General features: G+C 46.7%; 1 protein-coding gene across 1 annotated transcript in view; it reads right to left on the reverse strand.

Moving 5' to 3' along the window:
- Positions 1-18369, reverse strand: part of CFAP65 (cilia and flagella associated protein 65) — a 144682-nt gene that overhangs the window by 92216 nt on the left and 34097 nt on the right. Inside the window, exons 7-11 of the mRNA XM_056852046.1 lie at positions 15996-16218; positions 15072-15337; positions 11044-11244; positions 10209-10571; positions 9650-9787 (exon numbers count right to left, since the gene is read on the reverse strand). Of these exons, the coding sequence (XP_056708024.1) occupies positions 9650-9787; positions 10209-10571; positions 11044-11244; positions 15072-15337; positions 15996-16218 (1191 nt within the window). The remainder of the gene's footprint in view (positions 1-9649; positions 9788-10208; positions 10572-11043; positions 11245-15071; positions 15338-15995; positions 16219-18369) is intronic.

Here is an 18369-nt window from a genome sequence, read left to right on the forward strand (position 1 = left end):
GGTACTTCCGCGGTCGCAATGTAGGAATGTAGACAGAAAACATGTGACACAAAAAGGCGGGCCAACTTGGGGGCGGAGGGGATACCCACACACGGAACCAAATGTACCTGTTTGGAAAACAAGTCAGTAATAACCCACAGTACAGTTTTCCCCTCACTAAGTGGGAGATCGGTCATGAAATCCATGGCAATCACTTCCCAGGGTCTGCTGGGAACTTCCAGTGGTTGTAACAGTCCCGGGGGCTTGCCTTGGGATCGCTTGACAGTGGCACAAATGGGACAGCTGCAAACAAAGGAATCCACATCTGTACGCATGCCCACCCACCAAAATTGCCTGCGTAACAAGTGAAGGGTTTTCAGGAAACCAAAGTGCCCTGCCGTCTTAGCTCCATGGGCCAATTGCAGGATCTCTCTCCAAAGTATTTTAGGCATGTACAACTTCGAGTCTTTGTACCAACAACCACCTCGTTCAAGTAAGCCTTGGGGTAGAGTCTGAGCGGTGCGTTCGGCTAGGCATTGAGTACGAAGGGAGTCCAGGAAGGAGTCGGACAGGAGCACCCCCCCTGCAGAGGAGGGTGAATCAGGAGCCGTCGGCAGTAGCGACGGATGGGAGGGGGAACCGGTCGATGTGGGGTGCTGGTGACAGGCGGCGCGGGTGGGTCTGGTGAGGGAGGCGGCTCTGTTGTGCCCGACGCTCTGCTGTCCACTGCTTGGGTCTGGGACTGGAGCAGAGTTTGGGACCGAGTCTTTACAGCTAGCACGGGCAGAGCTCCTCTGTGCGCCGGGGTGAACAAAGAGTCCGTAGGATGGTCGATCTTTACTGGATATTGGGGCAACCTGGAAAGAGCATCAGCAAGCACATTTTGCTTCCCAGACACATGTTTAAGTACAAAACGGAACTGAGCAAAGAAGTCAGCCCAACGTTGTTGTTTCGCGGACAGTTTGTGGGTCCCCGTGAGGGCCTCTAGATTTTTGTGATCGGTCCAGACTTCAAAGGGGACCCCGGACCCCTCCAAAAATTGTCTCCATAGAGTGAGGGCATGATGGACGGCTGCCGCCTCCTTTTCCCAAATTGGCCAGTTCAGTTGAGCGTGCACAAATTTCTTAGAAAAATAAGCACAGGGGTGAAGAAGACCTTCAGACCCCCTCTGCAGAAGAGCCCCCCCCCATGGCCACATCAGATGCATCAACTTGCACAACAAACATTTGGTTTGGGTCAGGATGCTGCAGTACAGGTTCAGAAGTGAAAAGCTGCATGAGGGTTACAAAACCAGTTTGACATTGATCAGTCCAATGCACTTTGGCGGTAGGCAACGTAGCAGAGACCCCTTTACCTTTTGTTTTAAGAAGGTCGGTGAGTGGCAACGCCACTTGAGCAAAGTTGGGAATGAAACCGCGGTAGAAATTGGCGAAGCCTAGAAACTGTTGCACTTGTTTACGGGTGGAGGGGGTAGTCCAATCAAGTACTGATTGGACTTTAGCAGGGTCCATGCTGAGGCCCCGATGGGAAATTATGTATCCCAAAAAAGTCAATTATTCCTGGTGCAACTCGCACTTAGACAACTTTGCATAGAGCTGATGATTACGTAGACGTTGGCAACACTTCTCTGACCAGAGTAATGTGTTCCTCCATGGTTTTAGAATAAATAAGGATATCATCAAGATAAACTACCACGCCGCGATATAATAAATCATGGAGGATCTCGTTAATGAGTTGCATGAAGACCCCCGGGGCCCCTTTTAACCCGAAAGGCATCACAAGAAATTCATACATCCCGAAGCAGCTAGAGAAGGCTGTGAGGGGTTCGTCCCCGTCACGAATCCGGACCCGCTAATAAGCCTCAACTAAGTCCAATTTAGTGAAAATGCGCCCCTCTTGTAATTGTCCCAAAATGTCTGAGATCAACAGTATGGGGTAGGCGTTGGTTTGGGTAATTGCGTTGAGTTTCCGGAAGTCAATACACAAACGCAAGTCACCCTCCTTCTTACGGACAAAGAAAGCAGGGGCTGAGTTGGGGGTGGTTGACGGCCGAATGAACCCCCGAGCAAGATTTTTATCCAAAAAGTCTCGTAACACAGCACGTTCGGAAACGCTCATAGGGTAAATCTTGCTTTTAGCTAGTGTGCAGTCTTTTACTACTTCAATTGCACAGTCCGTGGTACGGTGGGGGGGCAAGGCATCGCATTCCTTTATATCAAAAACATCTTCAAAGTCTCGGTATACTTTGGGTAATGGCGTCGGCAATAAGGTATCGGAGGTTAAGGCTGGCGCGGGTGGAGATACAACTGCGACTTCACGCTGATGCTGTTCACATTTAGGGTTGGTAAACGTAATTGTGTCAGCTTCCCAGTCTATGTAGGGACTGTGACCCTTGAGCTAGTTAATCCCTAAAACAACTTCGTATCGGATGGGAGCTATGGTAAAGTCTATCTGCTCCCAATGGGAACCGATACCCATTGCCACCCCCCGTGTTCGACGGTCGACTGGCCCCCTCTAAAATGGCTACCGTCCATTTGGGCGAATTGGACAGGAGCTGGTAGATCTTCGGATTTGACTTTTAGGGCTGCAAACGTGGCCTCATTGATCAAAGTGCGTCCGCAGCCGGAGTCTATGAGTGCCTTGACACGTAATTGGGGGCCCTTCTTATAGTGTTGTAACACTACGTCCACATAAACAGTGTTTTCAACTTCACTCACCATGACAGGAGCCTTGGGTTTTGCAGGAGATTCCACAGGGGTCTGTGGGGACGCTCCACTCACCACAGACCATACCCGTTTTTTGACAGGTCAAGAGGAGATTCCAGATTTAGAGCTGGGGAATTCCATTGATTATCCTCGTCGGAAGAAGGAGAGCTGTCCCCCACTGGGGCACTTGTAATCCGGGACCCTACGGGGTCGATTGGTGCAGGAAGGTTAGACGATTCTCCGACGTGAAGTGCAGAGGGTGTGGGTTGTCCCGGCGCTGCACTGCGGTGCCTCTGCGTTGAGATCATCCTCGAGCTCGAGTCGGTATGTTCGGGCGAGTGGGTTCTGGACGTTGAGGGCAAGCCGCTGCAAAATGACCCATTCCACCGCAAATGAGACAGTCCCCTCTCTGGAACCGAGACTCGCGATCCAGAGGGGGTCGGGTTGGTCTCCGCGGGTTGGGAGTCGAAGGTTTGGTGGGCGGCTTTTGTTCGCCCTTCTCCTTGGTTCTATTTCGGACTAGCGAAACAAATAGCCGGCGGCTTTCAACTTCCTCAGCCAGTAAAATCCAATCCTCCAGGGTATCTGGGTCGCCTCGCATATAAGACCAGTTCAAAATGTCTGGGTGCAATGCCTCACGAAAGTAGTGGATAAGGGTAGCTTCAGGCCAGTCCACTACCTTACTCGCGAGTCGTTGGAATTCATCTGCAAATTCTCGAACTGGAGAGGAGCCTTGTCTGAGTTGTAAAAGTTCCTCTTTGGCTCTCTCTCCCATGAAAGGATTTTCAAAGCGCCGTCGCAAGGCAAACATAAAATTGTCGAGGGAACGAATGGAGCGGGACCGCGTATCAAACTGAAGAATCATCCAGTCGGCCGCTTTTTCCGTTAACAGAGAGGCAACGAAACGGACGCGGCTATCTTCGGTAGGGAAGAATTCTTTGCTCCCTCATATAATTATCCACATGATGCAAAAAACGGGGTAAGGTTTCAACCGAGCCGTCATAAGTAACCTTCAGTTTCGGCGGCTTCCATGGCATCAGGGGCACAGGCGGGTATCCAGGAACTGGGGCTCCTGGTAATCCCGGTGCACCCGGTAAGGCAGGTGCAACAGGCACTCTGCCGGGCTCTGCCGGGCCAGGAGCGACGGGACCCCCGCCAGGAGCTGCGGGACCTCACCCCGGAACCACGGGTCCTCCACCCGGCGCAACGGGTCCCCCGCCAGGAGCTGCGGGGCCTCCGCCGGGAGAAACCACCGGAGCAGCTGGTTGTTGTGGTGGTTGCTTCGGTGTCGCGGGAGCGGGGACAACGGGCACAGCTCGAGTCCGTTGTAACTGGTCATTGTCCCTGAGTACCAAGGTCAGTTGATCCTGCAAGCATGCTACCTGCTCCATAAGATCCAGATTTTGGTTACGTAGCAAAAATACCTCGTCGCCAGTGCCGCCAGTCCGGCGGGACTGGCTGACCCGTAAATTAGTGGCCCAGAGAGATTCCCCACCATACAAGTCATCCTCGTCGGAATTGTCTGGTCTCTCAGACAAAGTCCCCGCCAACCTGCAGGAGCGTTGAACGCTACGAGATGGGACGAAAGACGGGGAGAACGGGGGTAATTCATAGCCCCTGCGCTGTTGGGGGCGCGCGCCACTCCGCGCCCGTTCGACGGCTAAGCGTTCCTTCTCCTCTTGCTCCGCCTGAGCTTTTGCCACGGCTTCAGCTGCTGTCCGCGCTTGCTCCTCCGCTTTTTTGCGCTCAGTCAGGGCCTGGCACGGCAGAGCCCGTTTCCTCCATTGCTGTCTTGGGAGGCAAGGACTAACCTCTACAGAAGAGCATCTGCGGGTTGCTAGGCACTGTAGGTCAGCCATCAGGGAAGCCAAAGCTCACAGTGAGATGAGGCTAGCTAGGGAGGCTCGCTACAACAAGAACTCGCTACAACACTTCTTCAGATATGTAAGGGCAAAACATAAGGTAAAAGAGGCGACAGGCCCACCACTGGGTGCAAATAAACAAACTCTGACAGAGGACAGACAGCAAGCAGAAAAGCTTAATGTCTATTTTGCCTCACTTTTTCACTAAAGAAGAGAATGGACTCATCTAGAGATGACAGTAGGCAAGGCACGGCATCCAGGCTGCTGGTTGACATGGAAAGAGAGGTTGTTGAGAGGCAACTGGCTGCATTGGATATGTACAAATCCCCCGGGCTGGATATTATAGAGAGCTTTCAGAGCCATTGTCCATCATCTTCAAGAGCTCTTGGAAGACAGGAGATGTGCCACAAGACTAGAAGAATGTGACTGTTATCTCAATCTTCAAAAAAGGAAGGAGGGATGACCCAAGAAACTACAGGCCACTGACCTCTGCCCCAGGGAAGATATTGAAGCAGATTTTAAAGGGGTCAGTCTGTGAGCATCTGAAGGACAACTTGGTGATACAGTGAAGCCAGCATGGATTTGTTCCTAACAGGTCCTGCCAGACCAACCTAGTTTCCTTCTTTGATTGAACGATGAGCTTACTGGATTGTGGAAACACGGCCAGCATTGTTTACCTGGATTTCAGTAAAGCTTTTACCAGGCCCTCACATGATGATCTGATAGGTAAGCAGGAGCCTACAGACTAGCCTCTAGGATTGGAGGGAGATGTCCAATTGGGTGTCACAGGGCTTGGTTCTGGGCCAGTACTTTTCAATATTTTAATAAATGATCTGGATGAGGGAGTGGAGGGACTACTCATTAAATTTGCAGATGACACCAAATTGGGAGGAATAGTGAAGTACCCGGAAGATAGAGATAGAATTCAATGAGATGTGAACATACTAGAAAAGTGGGCAGAGGTGAACAAGATGCAATTCAACAAGGACAAGGGCAGAGTTCTACATCTGGGTAACAAAAATAATAAGCATGCATACTGGGTTAGCACGCATTCCGGGTAGCACGCATTCTGGGTAGCACTGTGTGTGAACAAGATATTGGGGTACGAGTGAACTATAAGATGAATATGAGTAGTCTGTGTGATGCAGCGGCAAAAAATGGTTAATGCGGTCTTGGGGTGTATCAACAGGGATAAAAACATCCAAATCGCAAGGCTGAACTGGGCGTACTCTGTGCAGTTCTGGAAGCCTCACTTCAAAAAGGATGAGGACAGAATGCAGCGGGTGCAGAGGAGAGCGATGATGGTGATCAGGGGCCTGGAGACCAAGCCCTACAAGGAAAGGCTGAGGGGAGCTGGGAATGTTTAGTCTGGAGACGAGGAGATTGAAGGGGGACATGATTGCTCTCTTTAAGTATTTGAAAGGCTGCCACTTAGTGGAGGGCAGGGTTCTGTTCCTGTTGGCAGCAGAGGCTAGGACTCGCAATAAAGGATATAAATTATGGCCAGAAAGGTCCCAGGGCTGGACATTAGGAAAAAATGTTTTACAGTGAGAGTAGTTCAACAGTGGAATTGGCTGGGGAAGTGGTGAACTGCCCCTCACTGGCAGTCTTCAAGCAGCAGCTGGACGAACACTTGTCAGCGATGCTCTAGGCTGATCCTGCAGTGAGCAGGGTGTTGAAGGCATGTGTGGCCCCTTCCAACTCTATGATTCTATTCTAATCTAACTGGGCCCGGAAATTAACTGACAACCAGGGAAGATTAAACAAAATAAGAGAAATAGGCTCCTATTGACTTGCCCCAACCAACAACTGTAATTTAGAGCTGCTATAATTTTCGAACACTCTTCAACCCTGTGTGAAATATATAACAGCAAACATCTCGGCATTGAGTTCACACCCAAACTTGGAAACATCCTTGCTTAAAGATGTTTAAATCTGCCTTCTATCTTCACAACAGGAAGATTAATAAAATTGGACCACAGTATTCCAAGAACTAACAAAACAGGGCTTCCACAGAATCATACACACTGACAATACTATAAAAATGCCAAGTGTTATTCATATGAAATTATAAGTGAGTCTCTGCTGACCTCTGCTGTCATCAAGCTGGATAAGGCACCAGCCAAGAAATGCTGACTCAGAACCACAGGCTGGATTTTTCTAAAGCAAATGAGGAAAGAGAGCAAAAAAAACAAAAACAAACCCATTCCCCTTTCAATAGGGAACAACACAATGCAAGCCTCTGGATACATTTGCAAGTTTGCAGAAATGGGAAGAAAGCCAGTGTGGTCAAATGGAAAAAGAGATTGCCACAGATAAAAATGGCTTTTTACACTACTCATTCACGCCTGAAGAAAAACATGCCGTTTAGCCAATTTTTATGTTTAAAAAGAAATGTCTCCATACAAGACTTTGAAACAGCTGCATCTAATTTAACAGAGCAGTTTTATGATAGAGGCTACCCTCCCCATGTGATTCAAGAGGCTAAGAATAAAACAAGGTTAAAAGATAGATCTACATTATTTTCCAAATCTCATAGTAAACCGGGTCCTAACAACTTAATTTTTTTCTTCCTTGACCTATACCAAGTATACAGCTGATATACAGTGTATTGTGAAGACACAATGGCATCTAGTGCAACATATTCCAGGTTGCACACAATATCCTATGTTTGGACTCAGAAAAAATCTGCATTTAGAGATGTTGTACATTCTGATATTAGTCATCGTGAATCAGGACCTGAACCCCATTTAAAGGGTCATTACAAATGTGGACATTGTTCAGTTCCTTTCCCGTTAAAATTTTTGAATCCATCAGCACAGGGTTCAAATTCACATTACAGCATTTTTCTACGTGTGCTACTAAGAGCATAGTATATGCAATTTTATGCCATTGTAATTTGTTATACATTGGCATTAGCACTAGAGCAGTGTGCACTCGAGTGAAAGAAAACAAATCCAGAATATGCTCACATGTTATAGATGCTCCATTGGTTACCCATTGAGAAAAATAATTCAGAAACAGATATTTGTTTTTTTATATTATGGTGCCTTAAAAAACCTAGACATAACCGCATCAATTCTAAACGTATTTTGCTACAGAAAGAGGCTAAGTTCGTTTACATGCTTAAAACAGTAGCACCATCAGGCCTCAATACAGAGTTTGACCTTTCACGTTTTCTATAATGGATTGTTATACACAAGGCAAAGTTCCTTTTATATTAGTTAGCAGCATTCACCATTTTGTATAATAAGAGATAAATGTCCCCTTTGCAACGTCATCATTAGGTCTCACTTTGGAGTTTTCCAGTCTGTGTTCTCTATAACAGGTAGTTAATCAACAGGTGAATTTTTTGTCACACTAGGTAGTTTTTTTTACAACAGGTAGGAATGTTCCTTTAATTAGGCCTCATTAAGGACCTTATATGCTAGTGAATAAACGCCTCTTTCCTGTCTCGTCTGCTAAACGCATCTCTAACAGATTGTTATACTACAGGTAAAGTTCCTTTTATATTAGGTAGTGGCTTTCACCTTTTTGTATAATAAGAGATAAATGTCCCCTTTGCAACATCATCATTGGGTTTCATTTTGGAGTTTTCCAGTCTGTGTTCTCTATAACAGGTAGTTAATCAACTGGTAGAGTTGTCTCACAATAGGTAGTTTTTTACAACAGTGTCATGAGTCAGCCTGCAGAGAGTCAGCCTGCAGAGACCTCCTCTGACGAAGAGGAAGTAGAGGCCAGAATAGAGGATCAGCCAAAGTCAGGAGATGACTCACCATGCCTGCAGCCTGCCAGCTCAAGGACTCCAGTTGGACCTGACACCTTGCAACATGCAGTGTCTCCAGAGGCCTCGCCAAGGCCACTGGAGCAGAAAACAGGTTCATCTGGCAATGCAGCAGAGACGGCAGAGTGCTAGACTGAAGGCTTTACAAAGGAACCTCCCCAGTAGCAGTGATGAGGAAGAGCAGGGATGAAGCACCACCTGTGAACTCAGCCTCATCAGCATCAGCTGGCTCTGCTACAGTAGCAGGGGAAGGGATTTAAGCCATCAGTTAGGCTTGGCTGTTGTGCAAGCAACTTGTCACCAACCTCCTGGTGTACCGGCCTTGTTTCCCTGCTATCCTTTGGATTCCTGGTATCCTTACTTCTTGGACTGGCTCTGACTAACATCTTGGACTTCCCTTGCCTGTATTGATATCTCGGACTCTGCCTTCACTGTGAATGACCTTGGACTGTTCCCCAGACTACACTTAGAGCTTACAGCCCTCGCTCCTTGCCTGCACCACGACAAACAGCTAGGAATGTTCCTTTAATTAGGCCTCATTAAGGACCTTCTATGCTAGTGAATAAATGCCTCTTTCCTGTCTGTAGTGTTAAACGCATCTCTAAAGCTGTGAATTTACACTGTGAATTCTAGGGAAGATGTTTTATGCATGCACATATCCTTTCTAGTGGTAAGATCCATTATTATTTGGTCATGTGTTGTTATCCTATGTTTATAATTTATGAATATAATTATGCATTACCTGATTTTTTTTAAGGATACAGTCAGAACTGAGGAAGCTATGCGAAACGACTGAATACCGGGGGTGTCGTCTTCAGCTTGTGACCTTCATCTTCAATTCTATCTCCAATTTTCAATCAGGTTGTTTCAACCAGTGTCTTTCATGCACATTAGACTTGAATTAGACTGATTATATACGTGAAGGATTCATGGAGTATTCTGTGTGGGTTTTGAATGGCATCTGTAATGTTAACCTTAGTAGAATTTGTATAGAGTGGTACACTGATATTTTGAGATTGCATTAAAAATGTTATTTAGGATCTTTTATATACTTGGTGGCCTTGTGGTGCTGTTGTTTCTTTACTGTTATTTCTTTACTATCAGATGTCCTTGGGCATCACCTGATTTTCGAGAATTATTTTCTTTTTTGTTAACTGGAAACAGAAATTAATTTAACAGTACTGTGCCTGAACTAAAAGCCTGTAAAGTGCTTTTCCAAGAAAGAAATGGAAATTAATGATGAATCCCTTCCACTCTGAAGTCAGATAGAGGTGGACTACAAATAACCCACCCCAGGGGAAGAAAGCTACACTGCTCACCTTGTAGCAGTCCAAAGTATACTGTGGGGTGAAGTGCTGTCGCCCGGGTTCAAAAGTGTGTCCACACAAGCGGATGGTGAAGCTCCAGGATGGGCACATGGTGGTGGGCTCTTCAATGTTGCTGTAGTGCCGCAACACCTAACCAGTGACAAGAGAGATGGGGGGGGGGATAAAGGGCAAAAGCCTGGTTGGATTAGAAGGATATACCACAGCAGAGTTTCATCCATTAGTTATCCAGTCAGAATTTTATTTTGTATTTATTCCTGAAAATATATATGCCTCTCCTCAGCCATAGGCTTTCAACAGAAAGGGAAGATTAACTGCCCTTTCGTAGAAATCCCTAAGTTGATTGTTAGCTCCATTTTTAAGCTTGTCTTCTTCCCAGTGGATATGGATGATTCATGTTCTGATCAAGGGAACTCTTACACAGTGTCCCTGCCAGCCAGTCCCCCAGATCAAGCTGTGAACAATCTTTTCTCTTAGCACCTTCACGATCAGTTAGAAAGACCACATTGGAATTTCCATGCCACAAATGCCTTTGACACAGATTCCTACCCACCTTGTAGAAGGCAAATCCTTCTAGTTCTGCTGCATACAAAGAGTTGAGCTGAGGAGGCTGGAAAATGACACAGAAAGCCATAGATTTCAGAGGCGGGATGTCACAGCTCTCTGGGGCCACCTGGAAGGGACTCTCTGGCTTGTTGGTCCATTTGACAGTGATCTTTCCTTTTGTGCAATTGGTCAGGCAGAGAGGAAGTGGCTGTATATTTTGAAGCTTTGCGCAGCAGCCAAAATCAAACTCATTGTTGCTCAGATTGACATGAGGAGGGAACACAGTGAGGTCACTGTTGACACCATCATGGAAGTATTCAACCATGGGCTCAAGAGAAGGATATTCCTCAGGTGGCTTGTCCTCCAGCATCTGGGGGGGGGGGGAGAGAGAGAGATCTGACTAAACAGAAGATATACTAAAGATAGCTGACCACTCAGAATAGATGGGAGTTCATGTGACCCTGGCAAGTTTCTCTGGCAACTTTAGCAGAAAGAAATGAATGACAGAAGGATGCCCATCCACATCCCTACAGCATAAAAATCCAGATCCCTACAGCATTTCAACCTTAAATAATTTCCTGATTTCACATTGATACAGGCCCAAAAAGGATTAGCAGTAGGTTTAAAGCCCCAGATTGCTTAGCAGCTTCACAGAAGACATCCTTTAATGATAGTGCACTCAGAGTCAGCACATGGCTATCATACAACTGCAAAAACATAATGAGCAGTTTGGGCCTCACCATGGGCACCTCCATGGGGTACCAAGACAGCAGTCATATTGGACATCCATAGACATGGGAGCAGAACAGGGTAACTTTGGTCCTTCCACAGACATGGTTTACCTCTGGTGGGAGTGTGAGAGCTCCATTTTCATCCAGCAGCAGTTTGTCTTCCTTGAGCATGGTACCCAGGACATCTGGTGGGTAAAATGTTAGTCCTCGGGCCATGTGCGTCCTATATCGGGTAAGGTCCTTCAGTTTCAGAATTTCTGGTTTCATTGTGTCTGAGTGGCATGTCCCAAACATATCTAGGAACAATGGGTCCTAAGAGGCACCAGAAATACAAAGAGGGAAAAACAACAACTTTGCCTTCAGTCTATTCAAGATTATAGCTCTGTCACTCTTCTTTATTAATATGTTGCATCACGGGCCGTTTAAACATTACCGTATCTGTATGGGAGCTATTTTTCCAATTTAAATAACTCAACCGCATGGCTAAGGACAGGTCATAAATACAGAATCAGTATGTTGTCAGGACTGGGTGTACCAATTCCACGGGAAAGAGCTTGGTGATAAGCCCTTGTGCAGATGTGGTTATCATTTGAATGTTGTACCAGCAATACAGAAGCTGGTCATGGAAAAGCAGCTCTCATGTAGCTAGGGTAGCATTTAAAGGGTTCCTCGTTGCTCACTCGTTCTGATTCTCATCCCATTGATACACTTTCCAGATCTGGGCCAATGTTTTTGCTAAAATGAGAAAGCCAAGGTAGAGCACACTCTGGGCCAAAGTCACCCAATGAGTTCTTGTAGGTCAGGGGTGGGGAACCTTTTTCCTGCCAAGGGCCATTCGCACATTTATAACATCTTTCGGGGGCCATACCAGGTGTAGATCTCCTGGTGGGGGGGAGAGGCTAGGGTTGCCAGGTCTCCAGCCACCACCTGGAGGTTGGCAACCCCAGGAGAGGCCACACAGAGAAGGCCTGCAGGGCGCCCTCGCTCCCCCTCCCAGGTGGGAGGGCAGCCAGCGGTGAGCCCCAGAAAACGAGGCACCAGGGGGGCGCAGCCCACAGTCGATTGGCAAGGGAGGAAGGAAAACAGAGAAAAAGGAAAAGGGAGGGAGAAAGAGAGAGAAAGGGAGAAAGAAATGGAGAGAGGGGGAGAACGAAAGAAAAGGACGGAGGGGGAAAAAAGGATGGAGGGAGACAGAAAAAGAGGAAGAAAAGAGAGAAAAGCCTCCTCCACACACACACACACACACACACACCCGCGCATGCCGGCCTGCGCGACCGGGCCCCAGCCTCCCCACCTCCCCCGCCCACACACACACACACCCGGCGGCGCACGGAGCCCCAAGCAACCGGGCCCCAGTCTCCATGCCCTCCCCCCCAGAGTCCATAAAAAAAACAAGCCCAATTGGCTCCCGCATGCATGCTCTGCCACCGGGAGCCGCCGGCCTCTCCCCACCCCCCCCGGTTGCTCAACAGTCGACAGGCAGAGAGAGGGGCTTACAATGTGTTGTAGCATTCCTGTACGCCGCAGCTGTAGGGGGCAACCTTGGGGGAAGCGTCCCTCCCCCTCACCTCTTGCCAACCAACAACCGACAGTCGGTGAGAGGAGGTCCAAAGGGCGCTACAAAGGCGCTGTAAGCCGTGGCCACAGGAACACCTTTGGGGAGGGCCGCCCTGTGCCCCGCCTCCGCGGCAGGGTTCCCGGAGCTCCCGAGGGCCACAAAAAATGTCCGCATACGGCCCCTGGGCCTGAGGTTCCCCACCCCTGTTGTAGGTTATCCAGGCTGTGTAACTGTGGTCTTGGTATTTTCTTTCCTGACGTTTCGCCAGCAGCTGTGGCAGGCATCTTCAGAGGAGTAACACCAAGACCACGGATACGCAACCCGGATAACCTACAAGAACCAATGAACTCTGACCATGAAAGCCTTTGACAATATTTTTTCACCCAATGAGCTTCATAGCCAAGCTAGGATTTGAACATGAGTGTTCCCCATGTCCACAGTCCAAATTCTAGCTGGAGAGCCAGCCTGGTGTAGTGGTTAACTCTAATCTGGAGAACCAGTTTTGATTCCTCACTCCTCCACATGAAGCCAGCTGGGTGACCTTGGGCTAGTCACAGTTCTCTTTGAACTCTCTCAGCCTCACCTGCCTCACAAGGTGTCTGTTGTGGGGGGAGGAAGGGAAGGAGATTGTAAACTAGTTTGATTCTCCTTAAAAGGTAGAGAAAATTGGCATAAAAAACCAACTCTTCTTCTGGTGCACAATACTAGATGTGTATGGTTACAAACTACCACTTTAGAAGTGGAATAAATTATTTTATCCAATCCACATAGTATATGCAACCTAGGTATTTTGGCTGGCACTGGCTCTCAAAGCCAATAGGAACCATTGCAAGAATAGCAGTGTTACACATTTTGGACAGATGCCTTCTCTTTAGAACACACTGGTGTCCTGGAGGAAAGACAATACAATTTTTTAATTATGTTATTTGTTTACAAAATGTATATCCTTCCTTTCTGCTTTCACAAGGGCCATCAAGGGAGCTAACAATTTAAAACAGGCATGATAAAATCACATTTAAAAACCATTAAAAACTAACCAACACACATCATTAAAACCAATTAAAACCAGAGTTCAATAAATACAAAGACATAAAAACAACTATTAAAACATTGGTCCGGAAGGGGGACTCATTGAGGGAATGACAAACACCTGCTGGCAGAAAATGCCTTCACCTACTGGCAGAAAATGGCAAGAGAAAGGGACAGACAAATCCCCCTGAGGTTAAGTTTCAGTTTATTAGCTCACACCCAGTCTAAAACCTCACTGAGATAATCTGGAAGCGCATGGTAGAGCTGAGAGATATCTGCATATTGGTGACAACCCAGCCCAAATCTCCAGATGACCTCACCCAGCAGTTTCCTGTAGATGTTAAGGAGAATAGAGGACAAGATGGAACTTTGCAGAATCTCATAGACCAAAGGCTAACGGGCCTGAGCAGCAGTCCCCCAGCACCACCTTCTGAAAGTTACCCTCCAGGTAGGACTGGAACCACTGCAAAACGGTGCCTCCCAATCCCAGCCCAGATAGGCAGTCCAGAAGGATACCATGACCGGTAGTATCGAAAGCTGCCAAGAGTTCCAGGAGAATCAACTAAGTCATACTCCCTCTGTCCATTTCCTAATGCAAGTCATCCACCATGGTGACCAAGGCTGTTTCAGTCCCAAAACCAAGGCTTATCCCAGACTGGAAGGAATTTAAATAATTTGCTTCATGCAGGAAAGCTTGGAGTCGTCCATCTGCTCCAAGAAAGTCTTTCCAAAAAAAGCTCTTCGCTTCTGGTTTTCTGCTACCACTATGAACTGATAATACAGCAAAATACTTTATGGATATGACCTGTTCCTCTATTCCAAAATCTGCCTAGAGCCTGCAAGTCTCATCCCCATAACTGAAGACAGGGTGACGAATCAAAATCAAACCTGCAAGACTGAGATGTTACGCCAGGCCTATGGTGGAGGACAGCAACCGTCTCCATCAAAACTGGCCTCCCTTCTCCTGCATTGTGTATAATCAAGTCTGGTCCATCTTGCCTTCCCGCCATGCCTCTCCTGACTGAGGGTTTAAACATGATTCTATTGATGCCTTGGACTGATAATTGTACAAATTGTGGAATTTTATTGGATTTTAAAAGAAACTGATAGGTATTTGTTGTGTTTTAAATTGACTGTATATGATTGTTGACCATAGTGATGTAAGCCTCCCAGAGCCCGACCTTGGTCTGGGAGGGATGAAATATAAACCTAATAAATAAATAAAACATCTCTGCTCACTGGGCAGTTACGGGGGGAGGGGGGCACAGAGCAGAGCAGGTCTCAAAGATGAAACACAACCTGCAGAGAAGTAGAGCTTGCGGATCAGATAAATTCATTGTTTTTGCCTAGCTGACAGGCTATGTAAGATAAATCATTCAGACAGCAGGGATTATTCTGTGTAAGCAGAATTGCTTGATACTGCCTAGGCATCCAGTCAAAAGAGATAATCCTGGTCTCTTGGTGGAACACTTCTCAACCCCCACATCTTTGACAAGAGGGATATACAACCAAGAACAACACTTCAGTGGAAGCTGGACCCCAGTACTCTTACCTGGTGATGTACAAGGCAAACCACTCTTCGGTAATAAATCATGGGATTCATGGGCTGGAAGGTCACCTTCAGTGTAACAGTGGACATCCCAGCCAAGATTCCACATGGGTGGTCAAAAGAAAAGATACTCTGTCTGCAGTCAATGTCAAATTGATAATAGGCTGGGACATCCGAAATATTTGTGATGTCTAAGGGCTGAGTTAAGCTCTCCCCAAGGTTAATACAGCTGAAGTAGACAAAGGGGTGCTGAAGAGAAACACCAGGACCTGTAACGACAGACAAGGCACTTGTGCAGTTTTCACACTATAGCACACGTTGCTGCTGACTCTAGGAAAGCAATGTGTTTGTATGCTAGAAGATCCTGTCTTTCTCTTACTCTGAGCTTGGTTGTTATGCAAAAGTGATTGCTCTGGAACACCTGTTTCCATGGGTATGCAGCAGCCCTCCCAAATACTGCTACAAACACATTCTCACACATACAGTAGCAAAGACACAGTATCCCTTCCACTGACTAGTGAGAGGGTCAGCTTTCTTCTGCTAAAAGTGCAGGATTTTGTTTGTTGCTGGGAGGGGATGCCAGAAATGGGCTACAGTTGCCCTATATCACAGGAAGTAACCTGCAGGCAAGTAGCAATAAAATGTTGCAAATCACAAAAGCAGAAAACAGTATGAATCCAAACAAAACAGTCTGTAGCTGTAATTTCTCCATGGAGAATTTAAAAGAGCTAGTAATCATTAATTGTGGAATACATGTAGCACATACACATAATTGAACTTTCTATGCAAAATTTCAAATATATACCCTGGCTACAGTCCAATATTCAGAAAGATTATACAACCTACATCTGCAGGAATTGCTAGAAACAAAGAGAGAAATGCCAGTGCATATATGCTTTAATATAGCATGGGGAATCGAAAGGGTACCTTTGCATGAGCCTGTCAGCTTCAGCACAGACTGTGTCACATTCCCAGCAGGTGCAATAGTGAAATAGTCCACACTATTCATACCCACAATCTGTGGGCTGAAATGCAAGGGGATGAGAAACTTCCCACCAGCTGAAACAGTGGCTTGGGTGACGTCACAGCAGAAGTCACAATCACGAAGCATTAATTCCTTTGATCTTTCAATCCGGAATGGTGCATTTACCTGTCAAAAAACAAACAGGGTTACATTCATCACTCTGAGGAGAGAAAGGTCTGCCCTGCATCTGGTAGCTTAGATCAGCAGAGTCTGAGCCAAAGGGACATCTGCGAGATTCCCATGCAAGCCACTCATATCCCCTGTGACTAACTGGTGGAAATGCACCAGGAGACAAGCAGATCAGCATTCTCAGTTCCTGGGTATTGTGTTGGATGAATAAGGTGAATAGATAGTTTTGTGTAGTTCTGTGTAAAAAGTTTGCCCTTAAACATAAGTCAGCTGCAACTTGATGGAACTTTATACACACACATAAACGCAAAACAGAAATTGGGAGGGGAATTGAAATGCATGCAATACTTTATTTCTTATTAAGCCTAAACTTATTTTACTGCTTTAACAATATAAAACACATCATTTATAACTTATACAAAATTGTACTATTTGTCATGCCTTTTTTTTTTTTTTTTTTACAAGAACTCTCTGCTGCTTTGGCACATGCACCTTCATTTTTGCCATCCAAGAAGCATGGAAAAAGTTGAAAATAAGAAACACAAATGTTTGTTTTTGCTGGTCAGTGACCGTATTAATAAATTATATTGTATTAACAAAAGGAAGTGAGTTATTTGGACACAAACTCAAGTCACAACAGACCTAGCAGCATTATTGAATATAGAACTCCATAGCAGTGAACACTTTATAACAACACTTTATACTACTGAACTCTTCAATATTGTATTCTCATCATACATTTTATAGCATATTCTTTGGATCAAATTAGTTTGGTGCTGGGTGGAGCTAGAGTTTGAGAGGCAGGGGCTGTGAGCATTTAAATTGCTAAAGCTCCTCCTCACCAGAGGCTGAATGTAAATCGGCTGGGCTGGGAGACAGGGCAGAGCTGCTGGCAAGGTGAGGTAAGTGCTGGTTTTGCCTTTCCTAAAACGTCTGGGGAGCATTAACTGAGGTTGCTGTGAGAGGACTGTGTTTGAGGGAGAGTGGGTGCTTGTATCCTTCTAAAGAGGGTTTTTTGATTGGTGCTGGGTGGAGCTTGAGTGTGAGAGGTGAAGGCTGTGAGCATTTAAATTGCAAAAGCCCCTCCTTGCCAGAGGGTGGGGAAAGAATCCTATTATCCGGGCAGAGTAGATCTGTGGGCCCTGCAGGAGTACTGAGCGAGTTAAGAAGAGTGTGAGTTAGAAGCAGAGCAAGCAAGCCAGGGCACTAGGTCTTATTCAGTACAGGAAGGGCACAGGGTATATAGGGCAGGACACTTTTCATTTCCAGGGTTAAAACACCCAAAATACATAATTAAAATACCATTTATGAAGATAGAAAGCCAGCAGGTGTTGGGGGGGTTATCCAGTGTGCTGCATGGAGGGCCACATGTATGACTAACTGCCTGCTGGACGGAGGTCAGGGGTGTGTGCTCGGGTGCAGGGAGCTCCTGGCTCTCAAGGAGCGAGTTCAATTCCTTGAGACCAAGGTAGCTTAACTAGAGGAGCTGAGAGGCAGAGAGAGAGGTGGGTAAGGACTCCAGAGGTGAAACAGTCACATCCCAGTCCCAGGGTGATGGATCCCTGCCAGTCACAAATGATGGAGACTTTGGTGAAGGAGGTCATCTCTCTGGGGTAAGGGGATTTAGTACCTTAGAAAGGACCCCTTCCTTGGTAGATGAACAGATATCCTCTCGTACTGAGGATATGCCTCAGAGGGAAGGGGGGCTTCTTGTAGTGGGAGATTCAATCCTTAGAAATGTAGACAGCTGGGTTTCTGGCGGGTACATGGACCGCATGGTGCCTTGCCTGCCTGGTGCAAAGGTTGCAGACATAACCCATCATTTAGGTAGTCTGGTAGATAGTGCTGGGGAGGAGCCAGTGGTCGTGGTGCACATTGGCACCAACGATGTGGGGAAGTGTAATCTGGAGGTCCTGGAATCCAAATTGAGGTTGCTAGGCAGGAAACTAAAATCCAGGACCTCTAAGTTAACTTTCTCTGAAATGCTACTTGTTCCACACGCAGGACCAGCTAGGCAGGTACAATTGGGGAGAATCAATGAGTGGATGAGACAGTGGTGTAGGGAGAAGGGCTTTAGTTTTGTTAGGAACTGGGCAACATTTTGGGATAAGCTGGGCTTATACAAAAGAGCCCCCTTCTGGATGCACA

Source organism: Euleptes europaea, chromosome 6, assembly GCF_029931775.1.
Source record: "Euleptes europaea isolate rEulEur1 chromosome 6, rEulEur1.hap1, whole genome shotgun sequence".
In the NCBI taxonomy this organism is placed as follows: domain Eukaryota; kingdom Metazoa; phylum Chordata; class Lepidosauria; order Squamata; family Sphaerodactylidae; genus Euleptes; species Euleptes europaea.